At 37.1% G+C, this 19,255-nt stretch overlaps 1 protein-coding gene across 1 annotated transcript in view; it reads left to right on the plus strand.

The window, feature by feature from the left end:
* The first annotated feature begins 839 nt into the window (after positions 1–839).
* Positions 840–19,255, plus strand: part of LOC131076330 (ATP-dependent RNA helicase DBP3) — a 120,553-nt gene continuing 102,137 nt past the window's right edge. Inside the window, exons 1-3 of the mRNA XM_058013469.2 lie at positions 840–1,177; positions 17,888–18,583; positions 18,878–18,969. Coding sequence (XP_057869452.1) covers positions 890–1,177; positions 17,888–18,583; positions 18,878–18,969 — 1,076 coding nt within the window. The 5' untranslated portion in view covers positions 840–889. The remainder of the gene's footprint in view (positions 1,178–17,887; positions 18,584–18,877; positions 18,970–19,255) is intronic.

Genomic DNA, 19,255 nt, shown 5'->3' on the forward strand with positions numbered 1-19,255 from the left:
AATATGATACTAATTTAATAGATATCTTTCCCTCTTTTCCCTCCTTTTCTGATTTTTAGTGATGATGTCTCCTTTTGTCTGTCTGCAATTTACCCTTTTATTTTTATTCTGTCACTATAACTATTATTTCTTGATAGAATATAATGAGAAATGGTACTAAAAAGTTCTATATTAAGATGATTGCTTAAAATTAAGTAGCCAAATCTAATACTCATGGGACCACTAGCTCCACAAATTAGTTAGAAAAAAATTGAGAAGTGATTGTTAGCCAAAATAAGCTAAATAGTCACATGGTGACCAACCCTAAGCTTTGAAATAAGAGAGGATTCACAATAAGCAACAATTGTTTTTTTTGACAAAAATGACATGTTGCTTCCCACTTTTTTCTCTCTTTTTTATTTGACTCCAATTTTTTGCCCAAATCTTATTTGCAAAGCTATTACAAAAATGTCATTTAAAAATACCATTTAAGACATCAAGAAAATTTAATATTCATAGATAAAAACCTATCCCATCCTAAACTTTGAAACACAACAAGAACATATTAAAAATATGATACTGATTTACTAGAGAAAGAACATATTAAAAATATGATATTGATTTAATAGTTATCTTTCCCTCTTTTCCCTCTTTTTCTGATTTTTACTGATGATGTTTCATTTTGTCTGTCTATAATTTACCCTTTTATAAAAACCTATCCCATCCTAAACTTTGACAAAAACCACACAACAAAAACATAACATATTAAAAATATGATACTGATTTAATAGATATCTTTCCCTATTTTCCTTCCTTTTCTGATTTTTACATAATGTCTCCTTTTGTCTTCTGCAATTTATCCTTCTATTTTTATTCTGTTACTATAACTATTATTTCCTCATAGAATATAATGAGAAACGGTACTAAAAAGTTCTATATAATAAAATCCAAAAACGCCAGTGCAGTTTTAAATCTACTCAGACCTAAATTTGAAATATTTACAGTGTTATACTTGTCTACTATTGGGTTGAGCTCCGCGGCAGAAGAGATGGGGAAAGGAGACGACGCAATTGCAAAGAAGCGCAACAAGGGTATTCGCAAACGCATGAGGAAGGATTTGGCTACCTCTTCCGTCCACGTAAATGATATTATTGCTGCAAAACGACGTAAAAAAGACCAAACGCGTCGGATGTGCAGAGTGAGTACTCGTCCCAATTTTCACTTCCATTTATGTTTTCGCTGCAAATCTCCGTGTTGGATAAATAAAATGCGAATGACAATGTTTCTAAAGAATCTGCGGCCAATTTCCGTAGATAAAAGTTACCTTTCAGACTGTTCCCAATCAAAGATTTTAGGTTTTCGGTACTTCAAAAAATGAAATGGGTTTTGGCAACTGTAAGCTTGATTAAGCGAGGTTGCAATTCGTGGGATGTATGTTTTCAGTTACCTTAAATGGTTGCCGTAGACTATTTTGATCTTATGGACTAAAATCAATTACAATTGATATTATAGTACATACAATGCTGCAACATGGTTTTTGAAAAATAACTATTTGGTAGACCTTTGAAGAATTAGTGTTTGTACTGATCAGTAGTCTGATGAATGATGATGTTGGACTTGACCTTTAACGATTGATTCTGCAAATGTCTTTTATTACGCAATTTTTATCCGGAATCCTTCTTGCAGCTATTTTAAATTTCACAGATTCCTTTAAGGTCAAGGAGCTATGCGTAATGGCAGCGGAGGTCCTCCAAAAGAGTTAAACCGGGTACAAATTCACCCACTGCAATAAGGCGCCCAAATGGTCAGCGGAGATGTGGCGAGGTTGTGGTGTAACTATTATTGGGTACATTCTAGCATAAATACCAAATACTGTAGCAAAATTACCATGTTCATACCAAACACATTAATTTGCAATATCATTTTGGTCAAGGGGTGGTAGAGGATAAGAAGGTTCAAATTGAGAATGGTGACACTTTAGCGAATGTAGCCAATTCATTTGCTAAGCTAGTGAGTGCAGACAAATGCTGTAAGTGCAGGGAGGCTGTGGACCTTGTTTTCCCTAACAATTAGTTTCTTTTATGTTTCTCTATTATATTTTTGCAATGTAAATATCTCATGGTGTGCTATTCACCTTGAGTACTTGTAAATAATGTTGTAATTTGGATGCTAGCTAGAATTGTAATGTTGTAAATATTATTTTATTTGTGCATTTCCAAAGATCATGGAATGGGTGAAATGGGATGCCCATGTGGTAGTTGGAGGTAAATGTGGAGTGGAATATTTTTTCGAACAATTGACAATATTGATTGTAAGGGGCATTGAATAGAGGGTTACATTGTAAGGTATCTTTGACCACTTGGCATGAAGTAGAAGGGAATCTATGAGAGGGTTTATGTTGTAGAATCATCAGTTGAGGGTTTACAAGGTTGACTCATTCATTTGGGTGTTTAGAAAGTTTAGTGGGCATTTGTCCTCATGTGGATATGAATTCCTAGGCTAGTGAAAAGGGTCAAGAACCTTGTAGAATGCTGCAAATAACCCATGGATACATATCATGTAATCTCCTTGGTGGCTTTGCTTGGTTGGTTTCTTATCCTAGTGGTTTTGTTTGTACCTTTTTTGCTTTAAGATGAGGGTTTTGGATTGTAGTTTTACATCATAGTTTCAAGCAAGGTTATTGTTGATTTCTAAGTTTATGTTCTCAGACAAACTTATACTTATTAGTTTTTAGGCATGGAAAGCTTGTGAGCATGGGATGAGACTCATAGAACAATCTTCGGGATTAAAAGGCCAGCTCCTTTTATGATTTTCATTAAGCACTTACTTTTAATTTCAATAATAGCAGAAAATTGAGAAAATACTTGAATAGAAATATTAAATTGAAATCTAATCTAAGTGAATGATCCTAGAAGCAATCACTAGGTCAAATGGATATTTTCCAACAATAGAAAGTGCAAAACAATAATCAATGGATTTTACTTAAGTATTCATAAATCCAATAAAATGCTATCCATATGAATAAATAGAAGAGTTGTGAAATTGATCATGACTTATTGTATTAATATGATGACAATGCATGATTACATATTTATGGACCACTCCAATAACTCTAGAAACAAGAAGGCTATTGAAACTAGAAAATAGGAGAATATATCAAGTATGTAGAGCTCTATTAGCATGAGCATACCTAGTGCATTCCTCTTGTACAATTGAGTGCATTATTCTTATTTATACAAAAGAGAAACTAAAACTAGGAAACTGAAAACAGGGTGGCAATTAATGCCTTGATCAAGTGGAGAATCTACATGTAATTGCCTATATGAACTATTTCCTCCACTTAGTGCATGAATGCTCACCACTTGATCTGAATAAGTAGAAGAGTTACGAAATTGATCATGACTTCTTATATTAATATGATTACAATGCATAATTACATATTTATGGATCACTCCAATAACTCTAGAAACAAGGAGGCTATTGAAACTAGAAAATAGGAGAATATATCAAGTATGTAGACATTGTAGAGCTCTTTTAGCATGAGGATATCTAGTGCATTCCGCCCATACAATTGAGTGTATTATTCTTATTTATACAAAAGAGAAACTAAAACTAGAAAACTGAAAAAGGGTGGGCAATTAATGCCTTGATCAAGCGGAGAATCTACATTTAATTGACTGCATGAAATAGTTCTAGGAGTAAATGTGCCTTAGTTGCATCTTGAATGTTGTAGCATGGTCATTAGGAAAACATTTAAATATAAAAAAAAACAACAGCTATAATTTGTGGATATTAACTATTATTTTTTTAAGAGGTACAAGCATAATAGTGAGATTATAGAAATATCATCACAATAAGCACAAATTTGGATTGTTGATCCAAATACATTGGACACTTAGCTTGTACTAGTTTTGACCAGAGTTACAGGACTTGCAGAGTCTGGCTTAGACTCGGCGAGTCCCGAGGCAGGTCACCTTTGTTGAGGCTAGAGGACGTTGAACTCGGACTTGACTGAGTCTGGCCGGGTTTGCACAAACTTGCGAGTCTGTTAGACTCGGCAAACTCGCCGAGTCCTGAGCCCCAGACTTTGCCGCCCAGCAAGTAAAAAAAAAAAAAAGTCAGTGTAGTCTCCATTAGAGACAAATTTCAAGGACGTGAGGATTGATAAAGCCAACGCAAAACTTGGACTTTGATGGATATTCTACAAATATTATTTTCTAAGCATTAGATATCAGCCAATAGAAAAAATAACTCCCGACGCCTCTATAAAATAATAAAAGTCGTTTGAGCTTTCGGGGGCACTCTGGACCCCGCAAGGGGTGCTGCCCCCAAACACCCATTGAATAATTTGGGGGGAAATTGCGTTGATAAAAGTGGGAAAAATTTAATTTTCGAGTTTGATTAGGTTCCATATAACAACATTGGTCAATATTTATGAACTCAGATTTATGAAATTCTCTATTAAAGTTATTTCTACAAATCTGTCTAGTAATAACTGTTCATTTATTATGTTTTAGTTGCTATTCAGTGTGCAAATATCTTTGTTTAGTTGAATAAGATTGAATGCAAATATGTTGGAAGACACAGCTGATAAGGTGCACCATGTTGTAATTGTCCGAGTTCTTATAAAATGTCAAGCTGGTTACAAACCAAGTGTGCTTTGCAAATATTATTTTCTGAGCATTAGACATTGTGTAAATGTTTGTTATAATTGTTTGGAATATATTACAAGGACTTGGGGTGAAATTAATAAGGGTATCTCACAGTGGTAACAGAGGTTCGACCTTGCTAGCCTGTCAGGTTAAGAGTTGCAGTTGTCAGACAAAGATGAGTCCAATCATAATCACATTGAGGAATTCAATATAGAGTTTATAAAGTGTTTGTAGGTGTTCCACAAATATCGGGAAGATTTTATGAATTAGATTCATCAGATTTCCACAGTACATGTTGTTGATTTGCATTTTTACTTTGTGATCAATGTAAACCTACGTTACCTCGAGTTTTTGGGATGGGGACGGCGGGATGCGTTTCCGGGACAGCAAATTTTTTTGCCAAATTTGGGGACGGCAAAGGGGACGGCTATATAAAATATAGGGAAAATTTAAAATATATAGGAAAATTCTAAATGTTCATATGAAAACATGGATAAAGCATGCATATATACATTATATTCATATGAAAACATGGATATAGCATGTGTATGATACTATGAAAAGTTGAAAACATTTTAGAATGTAAATTCTGAACATACAACATTGTTAATACTCAATAGACAATATACAATTATGCATTCATAAATCAGAATTTCAATTCATTCACATTGTCAATATGCAATTATGCATTCATTAATCAGAATTTCAATTCATTCACATTGTCAATATGCAATTATGCATTCATTAATCAGAATTTCAATTCATTCACATTGTCAATATGCATATCATAATAGATATTAAAGAAATAACATACAAAATGTCAAAATGCCCAAAGGCTACAGTGCTGCCATATAGTTTCATTGTCAATTACGATATGAAAATCAAAATAGTACTAAGTAAAACTAAATACAGAAAAGCAAAGTATAATGCTGCCCCTAAACTGCATCTCCTAACATTGCATCAAAATCAGAGTCCTCTGAGTCTCTCCCACTGTCATGGTCTACGTCCACCTCATCCAATGGAATCCCAACCAATGAATTTAATATTTTATATTTATAATATGAATTAATTTTAAACGTTTGATATAAAATTATGAATTAAATTAATAAATTTAAAATATTATCTTTTAATTTTTTTATTTTTAATAACAATTTGAATTAATAAGAGGCCTATATTAGAAAATTTTTTAAAAAAATTGAAAATACAATTTTTTTTATTTTTTTAATATTTTTTAATGGCCTTAGATATGGGGGACGTCTGTCCATCCCCGGGACGGATTGGGGACATCCCAGCCGTCACCAGCCGTCCTCAGGATGTACGGATGTCCCCCATAGCTAGTGCAGGTGTCCCCCTGTTTCGGGGATGCCCCCTCAAAATGCATGACAATTTGGGGATGGGGGGAAACGTCCCCTGGCTGTCCCCAAGTCCCCAAAACGTCCCCGGGACTGGGACGGGGGTTTTCAGGTCGGGGACGCGTCCCCGGGTAACATAGATGTAAACTTGTGTATGTGCTTCTATTTGATGAGATTATTGTGTCTTTAGTGTTTATTTATTAAAGGATGCATGAAACAGGTTTTAAATCCTCAATTTTTTTTGAATTTCTTGGGTTTTTCAATTTGTCGAGTCTTGGCCAAGTCTGAGTCCGAGTCAAAAATCAGCTTGCCGAGTCCGAGTCTTGTAACTATGGTTTTGACACCTTTGAGTAGAGGGATTGAAATTGTGTGGATTGTTAGATGCTTCAGCTCAACTTGATGTTAACATTGATAAAGAATAAGCTTTATTTGAGTTAAAATCTTTTAGAAAACACATGCCCATCTTTTTAAAATATATTTCATAGTCAATGCTGTAACAACTCAATGTATAATTCACTGACAACCTCTTGAGGAACTTGGAAGAATAGATTTGCAATATACTATTTATGATGTCAATTGCTGTTTCACCTTTTTTTCAGTGACCAAGTGGGTGAGGGAGCATGGGCCTATTGCATGTTGACGACTTTCTCTCTACCAACCAATGGCATACCTGGTAAAATTGTCTGCTTTTGCCATTATTTGGATATGTGGTGGTCGTTAGATGAGAATTTGATTGATTGGTTTGTGTAATGCAAAAAATCTAAAGTTCTGACAACCTTTTGAAGTTGTGGAAGCTTGTCAAGTGTCCTACTAATACAATCCTTCAAAGTGTCAAATGTTGAAATCTAACAAAAGGAAATGGGTGTGCCATGTGATGACAGAGAAATTTGCAACCAATGGCTTAGTGAAATTGAAGGGCCTAATCAACAACCTTTTGGTAATGTGTATGTTGGTTGCAAAATCAAAACAAATCATTTGCCTGGTACATTGATTTTGGAGCTTCTCGACATTTCATGCACAAAAGAGTATACGGCTGTTGGGAAGGGCAATGTTCATAGAACATCCGGTGGGAGAAATCTCATATTTCTCAATGTATACTATGTTTCGGGCATGGAGCTGAATCTTCTTTTTGTTAGTCAGATGATGCAACATTGTCCGAAGTTGGATGTCGTCTTTAGTGAACACAAGTGCCACATTATTGATAAGGATTCCAAGAAGACAATTGTTGTTGGCCTCGAAGATCATGGATTGTATAGGCTGATTGATACAGGAGAGTCTCAAGAGATTGCAATGGCCATGAAGAGTTCTTCCGTAAGCACTCTTTGGCATCAGTGGTATGGGCATATAAAACTATCATATCTCTCATAGTTGGCTCGAGAGAATCTGGTAGAAGGTTTACTTTGAAATTCAGCAGCAGACACATGGTGTATGCAGAGCTTGCCAAGTAGGGAAGCAACATCGAACTCCATTCTTCGATGGACAAGCTTGGAGAGCATCCAAGGTATTATAGTTGGTTCATGCAGATGTTTGTGGACCAATAAATACGACATTGATCTCTGGTGCCAGGTATTTTCTTCTGTTTGTTGATGCTCTTTGCAGAAAAATGTGGGTTTTTTTTCTCAAAGCAAAATCAGATGTGTTTAATAATTTTCAAAAGTTTAAAGCATTAGTTGAAAAAGAGTCAGGACATCAGATCATAACTCTTAGGTCAGATAATGGGGGTAAATTCTGTTCCACTGAATTGTCAAACTTCTATGTTAACGATATCAAGTGTGGATTCACCACACCCTATACCCCTTAGCAAAATGGTGTTATTGAGTCGAGGAACCAAACCATAACAAAGATGACTCGATGTATGATAGCAAACAAGAATGTGCCTAAGATATTTTGGGCTGAAGCAGTCTATATTGCAGTATACCTTCGTATACCTTCTAAATTGGTCTCCCACACAATCTGTTAAGAAGATCACTCTTGAGGAAGCTTGGTCAGGGAGGAAACCAAAACTTAACCACCTTTGGGTTTTTGGTTTGACTGCATATACTTGGATTCTAGATGCAAAGAGAATAAAGATGGATTCCAAGAGTTAGATGTTGATGCTTATAGGCTACAATGACAATCATAAAGCCTATCGGTTAATTGATGTGGACATTGACTGTCTCACATTCAATAGAGATGTGGTTTTGGATGAAGATAGTGGGCCCTTTTAGCTCAATTCTGCCATCCAGTGTCCTAGAGATCAACCTCTGTAGAAAACAAATATAGGTGTTAGGATTCCATCAGCTTCACCTGAAGGGAGGGATTCTGATGATTTTGAACCTGAAGATGTGGAATCACCTAGGCATGATATTGTACCACCAGAGTTCCCTCAGGATAATCTAGATCAACATCCAGATGATTTTATTCCAGGCAGCCCAAGTCATGTAGTTACACCTAATTTGGAAGTAGATGGTTTTGCACTCCGTCCTAAGTGGTGGGAAAAGCTCATCGATGATGTTCGTGATGATGAGGAGCAAGAAGAACATGGTCAATTTTTCTCTTATGGCCAACATTCAAAGTGTTTATGATCCCCAGACTTATTTAGAGGCAAAAGGAATACCTGAATGGGAAAAGGCTATGGAAGTTGAACATCATAGTCTTCTAAAGAATAACACTTGGGTTTTGTTAGATCTTCCACCTGGGAAGAAACCCATTGGCTGCAAATGGGTCTACAAAGTGAAATAAAAAGCTGATGGGACACTTAATAAATACAAAGCTCGGTTGGTGGCTAAAGGCTTCTCACAGAAAGAAGGTGTTGATTATGAGGAAATCTTTGCTGCTACAACAAAGATGAGCACCATCTGACTGGTTCTAGCCATTGTGGCACAGTTTGGTTGGAAAGTCCATCAAATGGACGCGAAGAGTGCCTTCCTCAATGGTGATTTGGAGGAAGAGGTCTACATGACGCAACCTCAAGGTTTCAAGGTTGCAAGCAAAGAGCACCAGGTATGTAGGCTGGTGAAGGCTCTTTATGGCCTAAAACAAGCCCGTAGGGCATGGTACATCAAGATTGATCAATACTTGGTTCAACAGGGCTTTCAGAGAAGTCCTTCAGATCCCAATTTGTATGTCAAGAGTGTTGGTAATGACATCATTTTTCTTGTCATCTATGTTGATGATATCATCATTACTGGTAGTGGAGAACACCTGCTTGAGCAAATATAAATAGAACTTGTGTTAGGCGTTTAATGTGACAGATTTGGAACTTTTGTATTATTGTCTTGCTGTAGAGGTTTGGTAGACAAGTGGTAGCATTTTTTTCTCTAAGTCGAAGTATGCCAAGAGTTTGTTGGAGAAGTTCAGGATGCAAGATTGCAAACCTTCGTCTACACCTATGGCGAAAGGGTTTAAACTATCAACCAAATTAGATTCACCTGTGATGAATGAGTTGACAATTAGGCAACTAGTTGGCAGCCTCATCTATCTTACAACCACTAGACTTGATCTTGGTTATGTTGTGAGCTACATATCTCGTTTCTTGATAGCCCCAAAAGAAGAACATTAGGTTGCAATGAAGCATGTACTGAGAAATGTGAAAGGAACATTTGACTTTGGCATTCTGTATAAGTAAAGCAAAGATCCTTGGCTTATTGGTTTTATAGACTTAGATTGGACAAGTTTTGTTGATGACAAGACGTCTACTTTTGGGTATGTCTTCAGTCTTGGCATAGGTGCAGTCACATGGACCAATAAGAAGCAACAAGCAATAGCTCTTTCTTTGACAAAAGCAGAGTATCAGGGAATTGTTAAGGCAACATGTGAGGTAGTTTGGCTTCGAAGGATGCTTTCTGACATGAAAATGTCTCAAGTAGGGTCTTCACTCTTGTACTGTGACAATCAAGGGGTGTTGAAACTTGCCAAGAATCCAGTCTTCCATGAATGAACCAAATATTTAGAGTTTCATTATCATTTCATTCGATAGATTTTTGAAGATGGAACTGTGGTCTTGTAGTATGTTCCAACTGTGGACCAGACTGCAAACATTCTGACCAAGTCTTTGAGCCCAGGCAAGTTTGTCAAGTTTAGGGGCTTTGTGTAGTTGATAGGATGACCATTAAAGGAGGGCACTAAATTATTTATTATATTATTAGTATTAAAGTATTTATTCTATTATTAATGGTCATTAGTTAGTTTTAGTTTGTTTCTAATTTAGTTGTCTATTCACGATTGTTTCATTTAGAAACATCGTCTTGTAATTGCCTATATGTATTCGTTTCTCTTCATTAATTTAATCATGCAATTACCATTTCAGATATGTTTTGATTCCCAAACATGATTTGGTACATGCTCTGCTAGGTTGATGGGCTTCAATCTTAATGATGGCTTGGGCTTAGCGCATCTCAACATGATTCCGTTGCAGTCTCTTATTGGTGCTTGAGCCCTATTGAAGACAAAGGCGAGGTCAAATCAATCAAACACGTGCCTAGAGCTCCAAGAGATCGGTGTTTCTAGATAAACACCCATGCGATTCTTCTTAGATTGCAACCTTCTCCAAATCCATGTGATCCCTGTGCCACAGTGCTCGCGTAACAATAAGGAGATGAATGTGATTATCAAAGGGCAGAAATATTTACAAATTGCTCATAAATGATTGGTAAAGAGGACGTGGGTATCATTCCACCTCTTAGATCGCCTTCCACAATTTTCTTGATGCATTGCACTTTATTCAAATTCCCAACATGTTCAATAGAGAGGTGCACACCTCTATAAGTAGCCCTTGTGCCTTGTTAGGTAGCCACCGTCCCAAGGTCGGCATAAACAACTAAAACAAATAAAATTATTAAATTTACTAACTCCAAGTAGGTCGGCCCAGACCGACATAGGGAACATAGGGAATTTAGACAATGTTATTTGTCTGAAATTCCCAATTTATTAAGAAACAAAAATGCAAAAATAAAGAAGTAAGGTGCTATAAAACACTGCTAGCCCCAAAGGCCACTCCTTAAATTGGGGACATTAGAGTCCTCCCATCCTCTAATTGCTTGATCTCAAGCAATTTCAAATTGGGATGCTCGAAAATGTCTATTCCTTCCCAAGTTGCATTTTATGGTGGTAGTCCCTTCTACTTCACCAAGTACTCAGGAATTACTTTGTTCCTTAGCCTCTTTTCCCTCACATTGAACATTGTTCCAGGCTCTAGTATTAATTTGCCCTTATAATCAAGTGGTGGCAACTCCATAGAAGGTATAATCTGCTGACCCAGTGCCTTTTTGAGGCAAGAGACATGGAATGTATTGTGGATTCTGCTGCTGGGTGGTAATTCCAGCTCATAAACAACTTGCCCTACCTTACTTATCACTTGATAAGGACCGTAGAAACGTGTTTTTAACTTTTTTGCTCCTCTTCCTTTGATTGAAGATTGTCAGTAGGGCTGCAGTCTCGAAAATACCATGTCTCCAACCTCAAATGACCTTTCGGTTCGATGTCGACCCACATACAACTTTTGTTGATTCTGAGCTTGCTACAATTTTTTTTTGAGAACTCCATGATGTCTTTACTTTGCTGTATTGAATCTTTTGCACTTGGCATTCTACTATCAATAAATATCAGATCCATAAATGACATAGCATCATACCCATAGAGTGCTTTAAAAGGGGTCATACCAATAGACATGTGATAAGATGTATTGTAACAGTACTCACCCAAGTGCAACCATTAATCCATGCTGTTTGTTGCCTTGTGACATAGTTCCTCAAATATCTCTCAATTTATTTATTCACAATTTCAGTTTGTCCATCTATTTGAGGTTGATAGCTTGTGCTTGGTGTCAACTCTATCAACTCCGTCCCTGATAAATGAAACAATTCTTGCAAAAGCATACTAAGTAGGGACAGTGCTGTCCCTATCACTCACAATTGTTTTTGGCAAACAAGGAAGTCTGAAAATTTCCCTAAAAACCAGATTTGCCACTTGAGGTACCCTAAAATTGGATGATATAGCATGAAAATGAGCATATTTAGTGAGTCTATCTATCACCATATATAGATAGTCCTTACCCTAAACCTTTGGTAACTTGGTGATGAAATCCATCGAAGTGCTCTCCCATTTTTGATTTGGGATAGGCAAAGGCTGCAATAACCCTGCAGGGAACACATGCTCCTCCTTGTTTTGTTGACATTCCTTGCACTCCCTTACATGTTGCATCACATCTTTTTTTCAATCCTTTCCATGAGAAATGTTCCCTTGTTTGTATGTTTTGTAGAAACCTGGATGGCTAGCAAGTTTGTTGTCATGGCAAGCTTTAAGAATCTTTTCCTTCATTTTAGATTCAAGTGTGATGTATACTCGTCCTTTGTAAAGAATCAGCTCATCTGCTGTTTTGAACCTGCCATCTTGCACCTTTCCTTCCAAAATATCATTAGCAAATGAAATTTTTACATAATCAGCTGTAATTAATGACTTCCAATCAGTAGATATATCGGAATTTGAATTTAAATGAGCTTTTCTAGATAATGCATCAGCCACCACATTATTATGCCCCTTTACATACTCAATGTCAAAACATAAGCCTGACTTTTGCTTATCCATTTCTGCTTCCTATCATTCAAGTCTCTTTGATTGAGGAAGTACTTCAAACTGTTGTGATCTATCTTAACCACAAACTTAGTACAAACCAAGTATTGCCTGAATTTGGACAAGGCATCCATTATAGCCAGCATTTCTTTGTCATAAATTGAGGGCTTACGCTTAGCCTCTTTGAACTTCCTACTCTCATATGCTATGGGATGTTTATTTTGCGTCAAAACAGCCCCTACCCCTTCATCGGATGCATCACATTCCAAAACAAAGGGAAGTGAAAAATCTGATATCACCAAAACAGGACACAAACCCATTATTTATTTGAGCTTATCAAAGGCTTATTGAGCTGGTAGTGTCCATGCGAATACTCCCTTCTTTGTTAGATTTGTTAAGAGGGCAGCAAGTTGTGAGAACCCTCTTACAAATCTTCTATTGTAGGTACATAACACAACAAGATCTCTCAGCTGCGTTAGATTGTTTGGGCTTCTATTTTTTCCTCATCTACACTCACCCCATGTTCACTGATTTTGAATCTTGAATACAAGATTTCTTGCAACCCAAACTCACACTTAGATGCTTTGGCATAAAAGGACTGCTGCTCTAAAATATTTAACACCTCATCCAAGTGTTTTAAATGATCTTCCCAGGTTTTGCAATAGATCAAAATGTCATCATAGAAAACCAAAACGAATTTTCTCAATTGTAGGATGAATACCTGTTTCATACATGGTTGGAAAGTTGCTAGAGCATTTGTTAGTCCAAAGGGCATCGTCAAAAATTCATAGTGCCCATAGTGATACCGAAATGCTGTCTTGTGTACATCCTCATCCCTGACCTTGATTTGGTGATATTCTGAACACAAATCAATCTTGGAAAAATACCTAGCTCCATGTAGCTCATTAATCAATTCATCAATTTGTGGTATTGGGTAGCGGTTCTTAATAGTCCTCTTGTTGAGGGCTTGATAATCAATACACATTCTCATAGTTCCATCCTTCTTTTTGACCAGCATTATGGAAGATGCAAAAGAGCTGGAACTAGGTCTTATATGTCCCATATCTAACAATTCCTTGATTGCCTTCTCAATTTCTTCCTTATACACCTTTGGATGGCGATAGGGAATAATCATCACTGGTTTCGCTCCTTCCTCAAGCTCAGTAATATACTGAAAACCTCTATCAGGGGGCAGTTCTGTTGGAATGTCTTGAAATACTTTGTTATGCTTATCCAAGATAGATTGAATCTGCACATTGGGAATACCCTCTTTCCTAACAGCAATTGTATTGGTGATTGAGCATTCTGCTACCCATGCTACTTGTGCTTTATGGAAAACTTGCTACTTCCTTTTTGCTGATATTTCCATTGTTTCTTTGTTGGATAACCCACGCAACACTACCTTTTTTCCATTATGTTGAAAAGATCTCCATGGTTCGGTGGCTGGTCTCATATTTGTCAATTGCATACAGCCGTTGACATCCCAAAACTACTTCCATTTCCATGTCTATTACATAAAAATCGTCCTTCAATTTATATTCCCCCATTGCCAACTCCATTTGGGGTACCTTCTGGGTACAAGAAAGGACTGTTCCACTAGCTACCTTCACCTCAAACCCTTCAATTGGGTCTGTATTCAGACCAAGGCTTCTTACCACTTCCTCATTAACATAATTGTAATTGGTTCTATTGTTAATGAGGATTATTACATTCTTTCCTCTTAAGACTCCTTTAAGGCGGAAAGCATTATAATGTGGTTCACCTATGAGAGCTGCAAGGGTGCCTCCTGCTGGCCCTTCAACTTTTTCTGTTTCATTCTCAGAACCAGCACCTTCACTTTCTGTATCTTCATCAGAAATTACCTCTATATAGTGCAATTGCCCCTTACCTAGGCATTGATGACCTGGCTGCCATGGCTCTTTGCATGTAAAGCACAGTTTTCTCCTCCTTAACTCCCTTCCGCTTACATCCATCTGTCCAGGGTTTGTTGTCGGTACTTTGGGGGGTGTTATTCTCTTTTGGAAGGGCTTTTTGAACTGAACTGCTTAGGTGGAGCTGTCCTACTATTGAAGCTATCCCTTAAAACTGAGTCCTCCAAATTAAGAGTTGTAGTGATGGCTTCAGGGAACGTTGCAGGGTTTAAAGCTTTGAGTAATCCTCTGAAACGCTCAGCTAGACCCTTCGAAAAAAATACCACAAACCTCTTATCCGCCACATCTGGCACCATAACTGCAAGTATTTGGAATTCAGCAACATAATCCTCTATCATTGCATCTTGTTTCAATTGTGCTAAGTGTCTGAAATGAACCTCTGGGTCTGTCCTATCAAATCTAACAATTAGCCTTTGACTGAATTCTTCAACAGTGGAAATAGAATCATGCCCTTGAGTTACTAATCCATGGTACCACCATTCGTGGGCCACTCCTTGCAAGTTTAGGGTCTCAAACTTGGCCTCTTCCTCCATCATGGGATTCAATGAAAAATAAGTATGAAGCTTTTGTAACCATGATCTTGCTGATATATTACTCGTCCCATCAAAATTGGGAATTGTGATCTTTCCCAATCGATGTTGGATGTCTTTTCTTTCTTTATACCCTCTCCTCCTATGTCCACCTTTCGATTTCAATTCACAATACTCCATATAGGTCATGTTGTTCTTAACTGCCTCACTCAACACATTATATTCGGTTAAAAGGCAATCCATTTCATTGACTTTATTTGGCTGACTTTCTCCAACCTCCTCATTTGACAAGAACTTAGCCCTAAATGATCTGGTATTGGAAGCTCTTACCTCCTCAGTTTTTCCATTGTTGGAATGGCTTCCCTTGCTCTTATCGTTTGCTGGGTTGTCATTATTTTGATTGTGGGGGACTCCTTTCAACAACTAGGCAACTTCCTTTAGTGTTTCAGACATACTGAGATGATGTTCCTCAGATCGCTTAAAGAAGGCCCTTGCATCTTTGTCAATTGGATCACTCATGTTGGGACTCTTCTTTTTTTTTCCTCTGCTTGTACCTCTGCCCTCCTCCTCTCATCAATCAGACCCATGATTGGTAGGATCAAAAGCTCTAATACCACTGAAAAGAACCAACTAAAAAGGAACACTTATTTTGAATAGAGTGTAGATTGATTTTTCACAAAAGTTTGAAACTTACATCTCATTACAAAATAGAACATATTTCTGATTACCAGGGCAGATTCAGACATACACTAAGGAGTGGAAATGAATTCCAAACTGCACATAGAGACTGATATGTGAATCAATTACATACAGATTTGTTAAGCCGCCTTGATCTAATGCAATTCAATACAAAGATGACTCTGGCTATTTCGATCTCCTCTGGAATACTTGGGATACTCCTCCAGAGATGTCTTGATTCCCAAACACGATCTGGTACATGCTCTGCCAGGTTGATGGGCTTCAATCTTAATGATGGCCTGGGCATAGCGTGTCTCCACTTGATTCTGCTGTAGTCTCTTGTTGGCGCCTGAGCCCTGTTGAAGACAAAGGTGAGGGTAGATCGATCAAACATGTGCCTAGAGCTCCAAGAGATCAGTGATTCTAGGAAAACATCCACGTGATTCCTCTCAGACTGCAACCTTCTGCAAATCCATGTGATCCCTATGCCACAGTGCGCGTGTAACAGTAAGGAGATGAATGGGATTATCATAGGGCAGAAATATTTACAAATTGCTCAGAAATGATTGGTAAAGAGGATTGGGTATCATCCCACCCATGGATCACATACTCAAACTCGGAAAGTACTCAGCAAGCCCAAATTTTTTGACTCGGCCAAAACTTGATGAAAACTCGGCAAAAACTCGGCAACTTAAAAAGTACTAAATAAATAAATAATAAATATAATATAAAGTAAAATAAATAAATATAAATATAATTTTATTGATTTGTAAACTATAAATATTTTATAAATTATTAATATTAGATATAATATTTACTATGATAGATAAAACCATAAAACAACAAACATTAATTAGGAGATAAGGGTGGCTGAGACCGCATACTCAAAGACTTATGAGCATTGCATTGACAAAGATAAAATTTAGATGCCTAGCCAATTCCAAACTAACTTTCTTTGCAAAAAGTTAATACATCAAATTCAGATCCATACAAAGTTCTCAGACAGCTAAAATGAGATTTGATGAATTTCCAGAGAATACAAAACTCAGACTTGATCAATGGATTACAAATGAATTTAATGTATTTGAACTCCAGGCATAGGTGTCACAGCTTAATAACAGAGATACAAAAAACAATGTCTTTCATTCAGAATCAGAGAGTCTTGCCAGATGGAATCAGACTTACAACAGGCCCTTTCCCTTGGTATACCTTGCCAGGCATGATGTGTATAAGTTGGGCAATGGTTGGTGTTGGAAGTTGCTAACTTATTGAATGTCTGATCTGTGTAATCCTCAATCCAGTAGTAGAATGATCTTAGGCAGCCTCCAATAGCTCGATACTTTGTGGAGTAATGGTGGTTTCCTCCAGTTGACACATTCAATGGTCTCTGCTGCGACTTATACCCTGGATGCATTATTTCTCCCTGTGATCTGCTGTTTGCCAACTCAATGACTTTGTCTTTGGCTTTGCCCTGTCGAAGACAAAGGCAAAGACAAACCAGGATCTCCAAGCAGCCTATATCAGGTTCATGGATGCTTAGTTCTACCTCCTGCCTTATCCTATTTCCAATCCTTCTATTTCCTGCTGTTAACAATCATTCATCAGAGATGTCTCAGAAAATCAATATTTTGATGCTCAAGCTCAATAGAATCCAGCATAGGGGGAATGTCCTACCTGGCTTGGCTCATGGAGGTTCCGTCCTAGAAAGCCTGCGTTGCACAGAGGCAATTCGATCTGAAATCAAGCATGTCTTCTCCCCCAGGAAGTCCGCCTTAGATAGGCTTTGTGTGCCGGGGTAAGGGAATGGCCGACCTCAAGTCAGCTAGCACAAAAGACAAAAACAAAAATATAAATTAAAAGGCTTTGTGTGCTGGGGTAAGGGAATGGCCGACCTCAAGTCGGCTAGCACAAAAGACAAAAACAAAAATATAAATTAAACTAACTGCCAAACCCAACAGGTCAGCCCACTTACGATTTAGGAAATTTAATAATAATTTCATTTATTATAAATTTGCAATTTATTCATTTATTCTAAAGTAAATGTGGGTGTTAGAGAACACCGCCATGAGGCCAACTAGCCTCATTCAAAACGGGGTCATGACATCTGTGCACAGATTTGTATAGCTTAAAAGAGCACACTGTTCTTCTATGTTGGATTTAATTTGATATTTGTCTACTTCAGGCATTGTCTGATGTTTGCTACTATGATGTTGCAGGGTATGTGCTATTCACTCCCAACTCCTGAAAACCCGTTTAATGACACAATTGAGCAGATTTCTCAGAAGAAACAAGGTGGCAAAAAGAGAGTACTTTCGAAATCTGGGATTCAAGAACATGTGGGGAAAAGAGATGCGGTAGTTCAGAAAACATCTTTTGCTCAAGAGGAGATCAGCAATTCTAACCAAAAAAGAAAGAAAAGAAAAAAGGATTTGTTAGATAATATAGAAACTAGTCAGTTGCAGAAAAAAGTCATCCAATTGAATAACGTTAGTAAGCCAGTGGAAGATGTTAATAAGTCAAAGAAGAAGAAAGATAAGCTAAGTGGGATAGCATCTTCATTTGGACACTGCAGAATTTCTGAAGGTCTAAGCAATTTGCACATAAATGCCATTCCAGAGATGGTTTTTAAAACATCCTTGGATGCAATAAGGAAAATAGAACTTGAAGAATGCATAATTCCTGAAGGGGTTCAGAAATTAACTTTGAATAATGAGTGGGGAACAGAATTTTGGAAAGCATGTTTAAAGGGTTCAAACATCTTGGGAGTCTCAAAAGCTTCATTTGACTTCGAGCAAACTGCTTGGGTAGTTTCTGCTGCTGCTTCTCATGTGATAAATAAGGTGATGAAGGGTTCAGTTATCTGTGGTCCTATGGTTCTGTACATAGTGGTTTCCCAAGAACATGCACGGAAGGTCAGTTTATGGTATTTATTATTTATAATTTCTGAAAAGCTTGCTATTTGCTCTAAAGGTAGTAACTTAATGGGACCTTCTGATAGTCTAAAGCAATTTTTGATTACCTTCATTTTCTGCTGAGTGTATCTCTCTTTTATATTATGAATTTCTTCAGAAAAGTTCATAGGTAGATCTGACACTTATCTTTGATAAAAGATTCTTTCATTGTTATGCCCTGTTACTATCCAATAAAGTAGGATGGCAATTGGTGTGTAATTATATTTTTTTCCCTCATTAAATGATTTGCTTCAGGTGAGAATGGTATTCAAGCCGCTCAGAAAGCTTCTTGGCATACAATCAGTGAGCTTGCATTCAGGAGCTTCAGTGGACCATCAAATTGAGGGGTGAGTCTTGTTTTTAACATACGAGATGAATTGCTAGGCAGTAACATATTAACAGAGAATAATGATCCTTATGGTCTATTTTTCTTTTTTATTTATGTATAAAAAAATTAAAAAAATACACATCAGAATTTTTCTCTTTTTGTTTTCCATTGATCCACTTATCAACCTGAAAAAATTAAATTATAAATTTTTGAGAATACTGACTGGGCAGGCTAGGACACTTAAGGAATCCATTATATAAAAATATCTCGTTTAGAAGAGAATCTGCACCATGATTAAGTGGTTG

The sequence above is a fragment of the Cryptomeria japonica genome, chromosome 11 (genome assembly GCF_030272615.1).
Source record: "Cryptomeria japonica chromosome 11, Sugi_1.0, whole genome shotgun sequence".
NCBI lineage: Eukaryota > Viridiplantae > Streptophyta > Pinopsida > Cupressales > Cupressaceae > Cryptomeria > Cryptomeria japonica.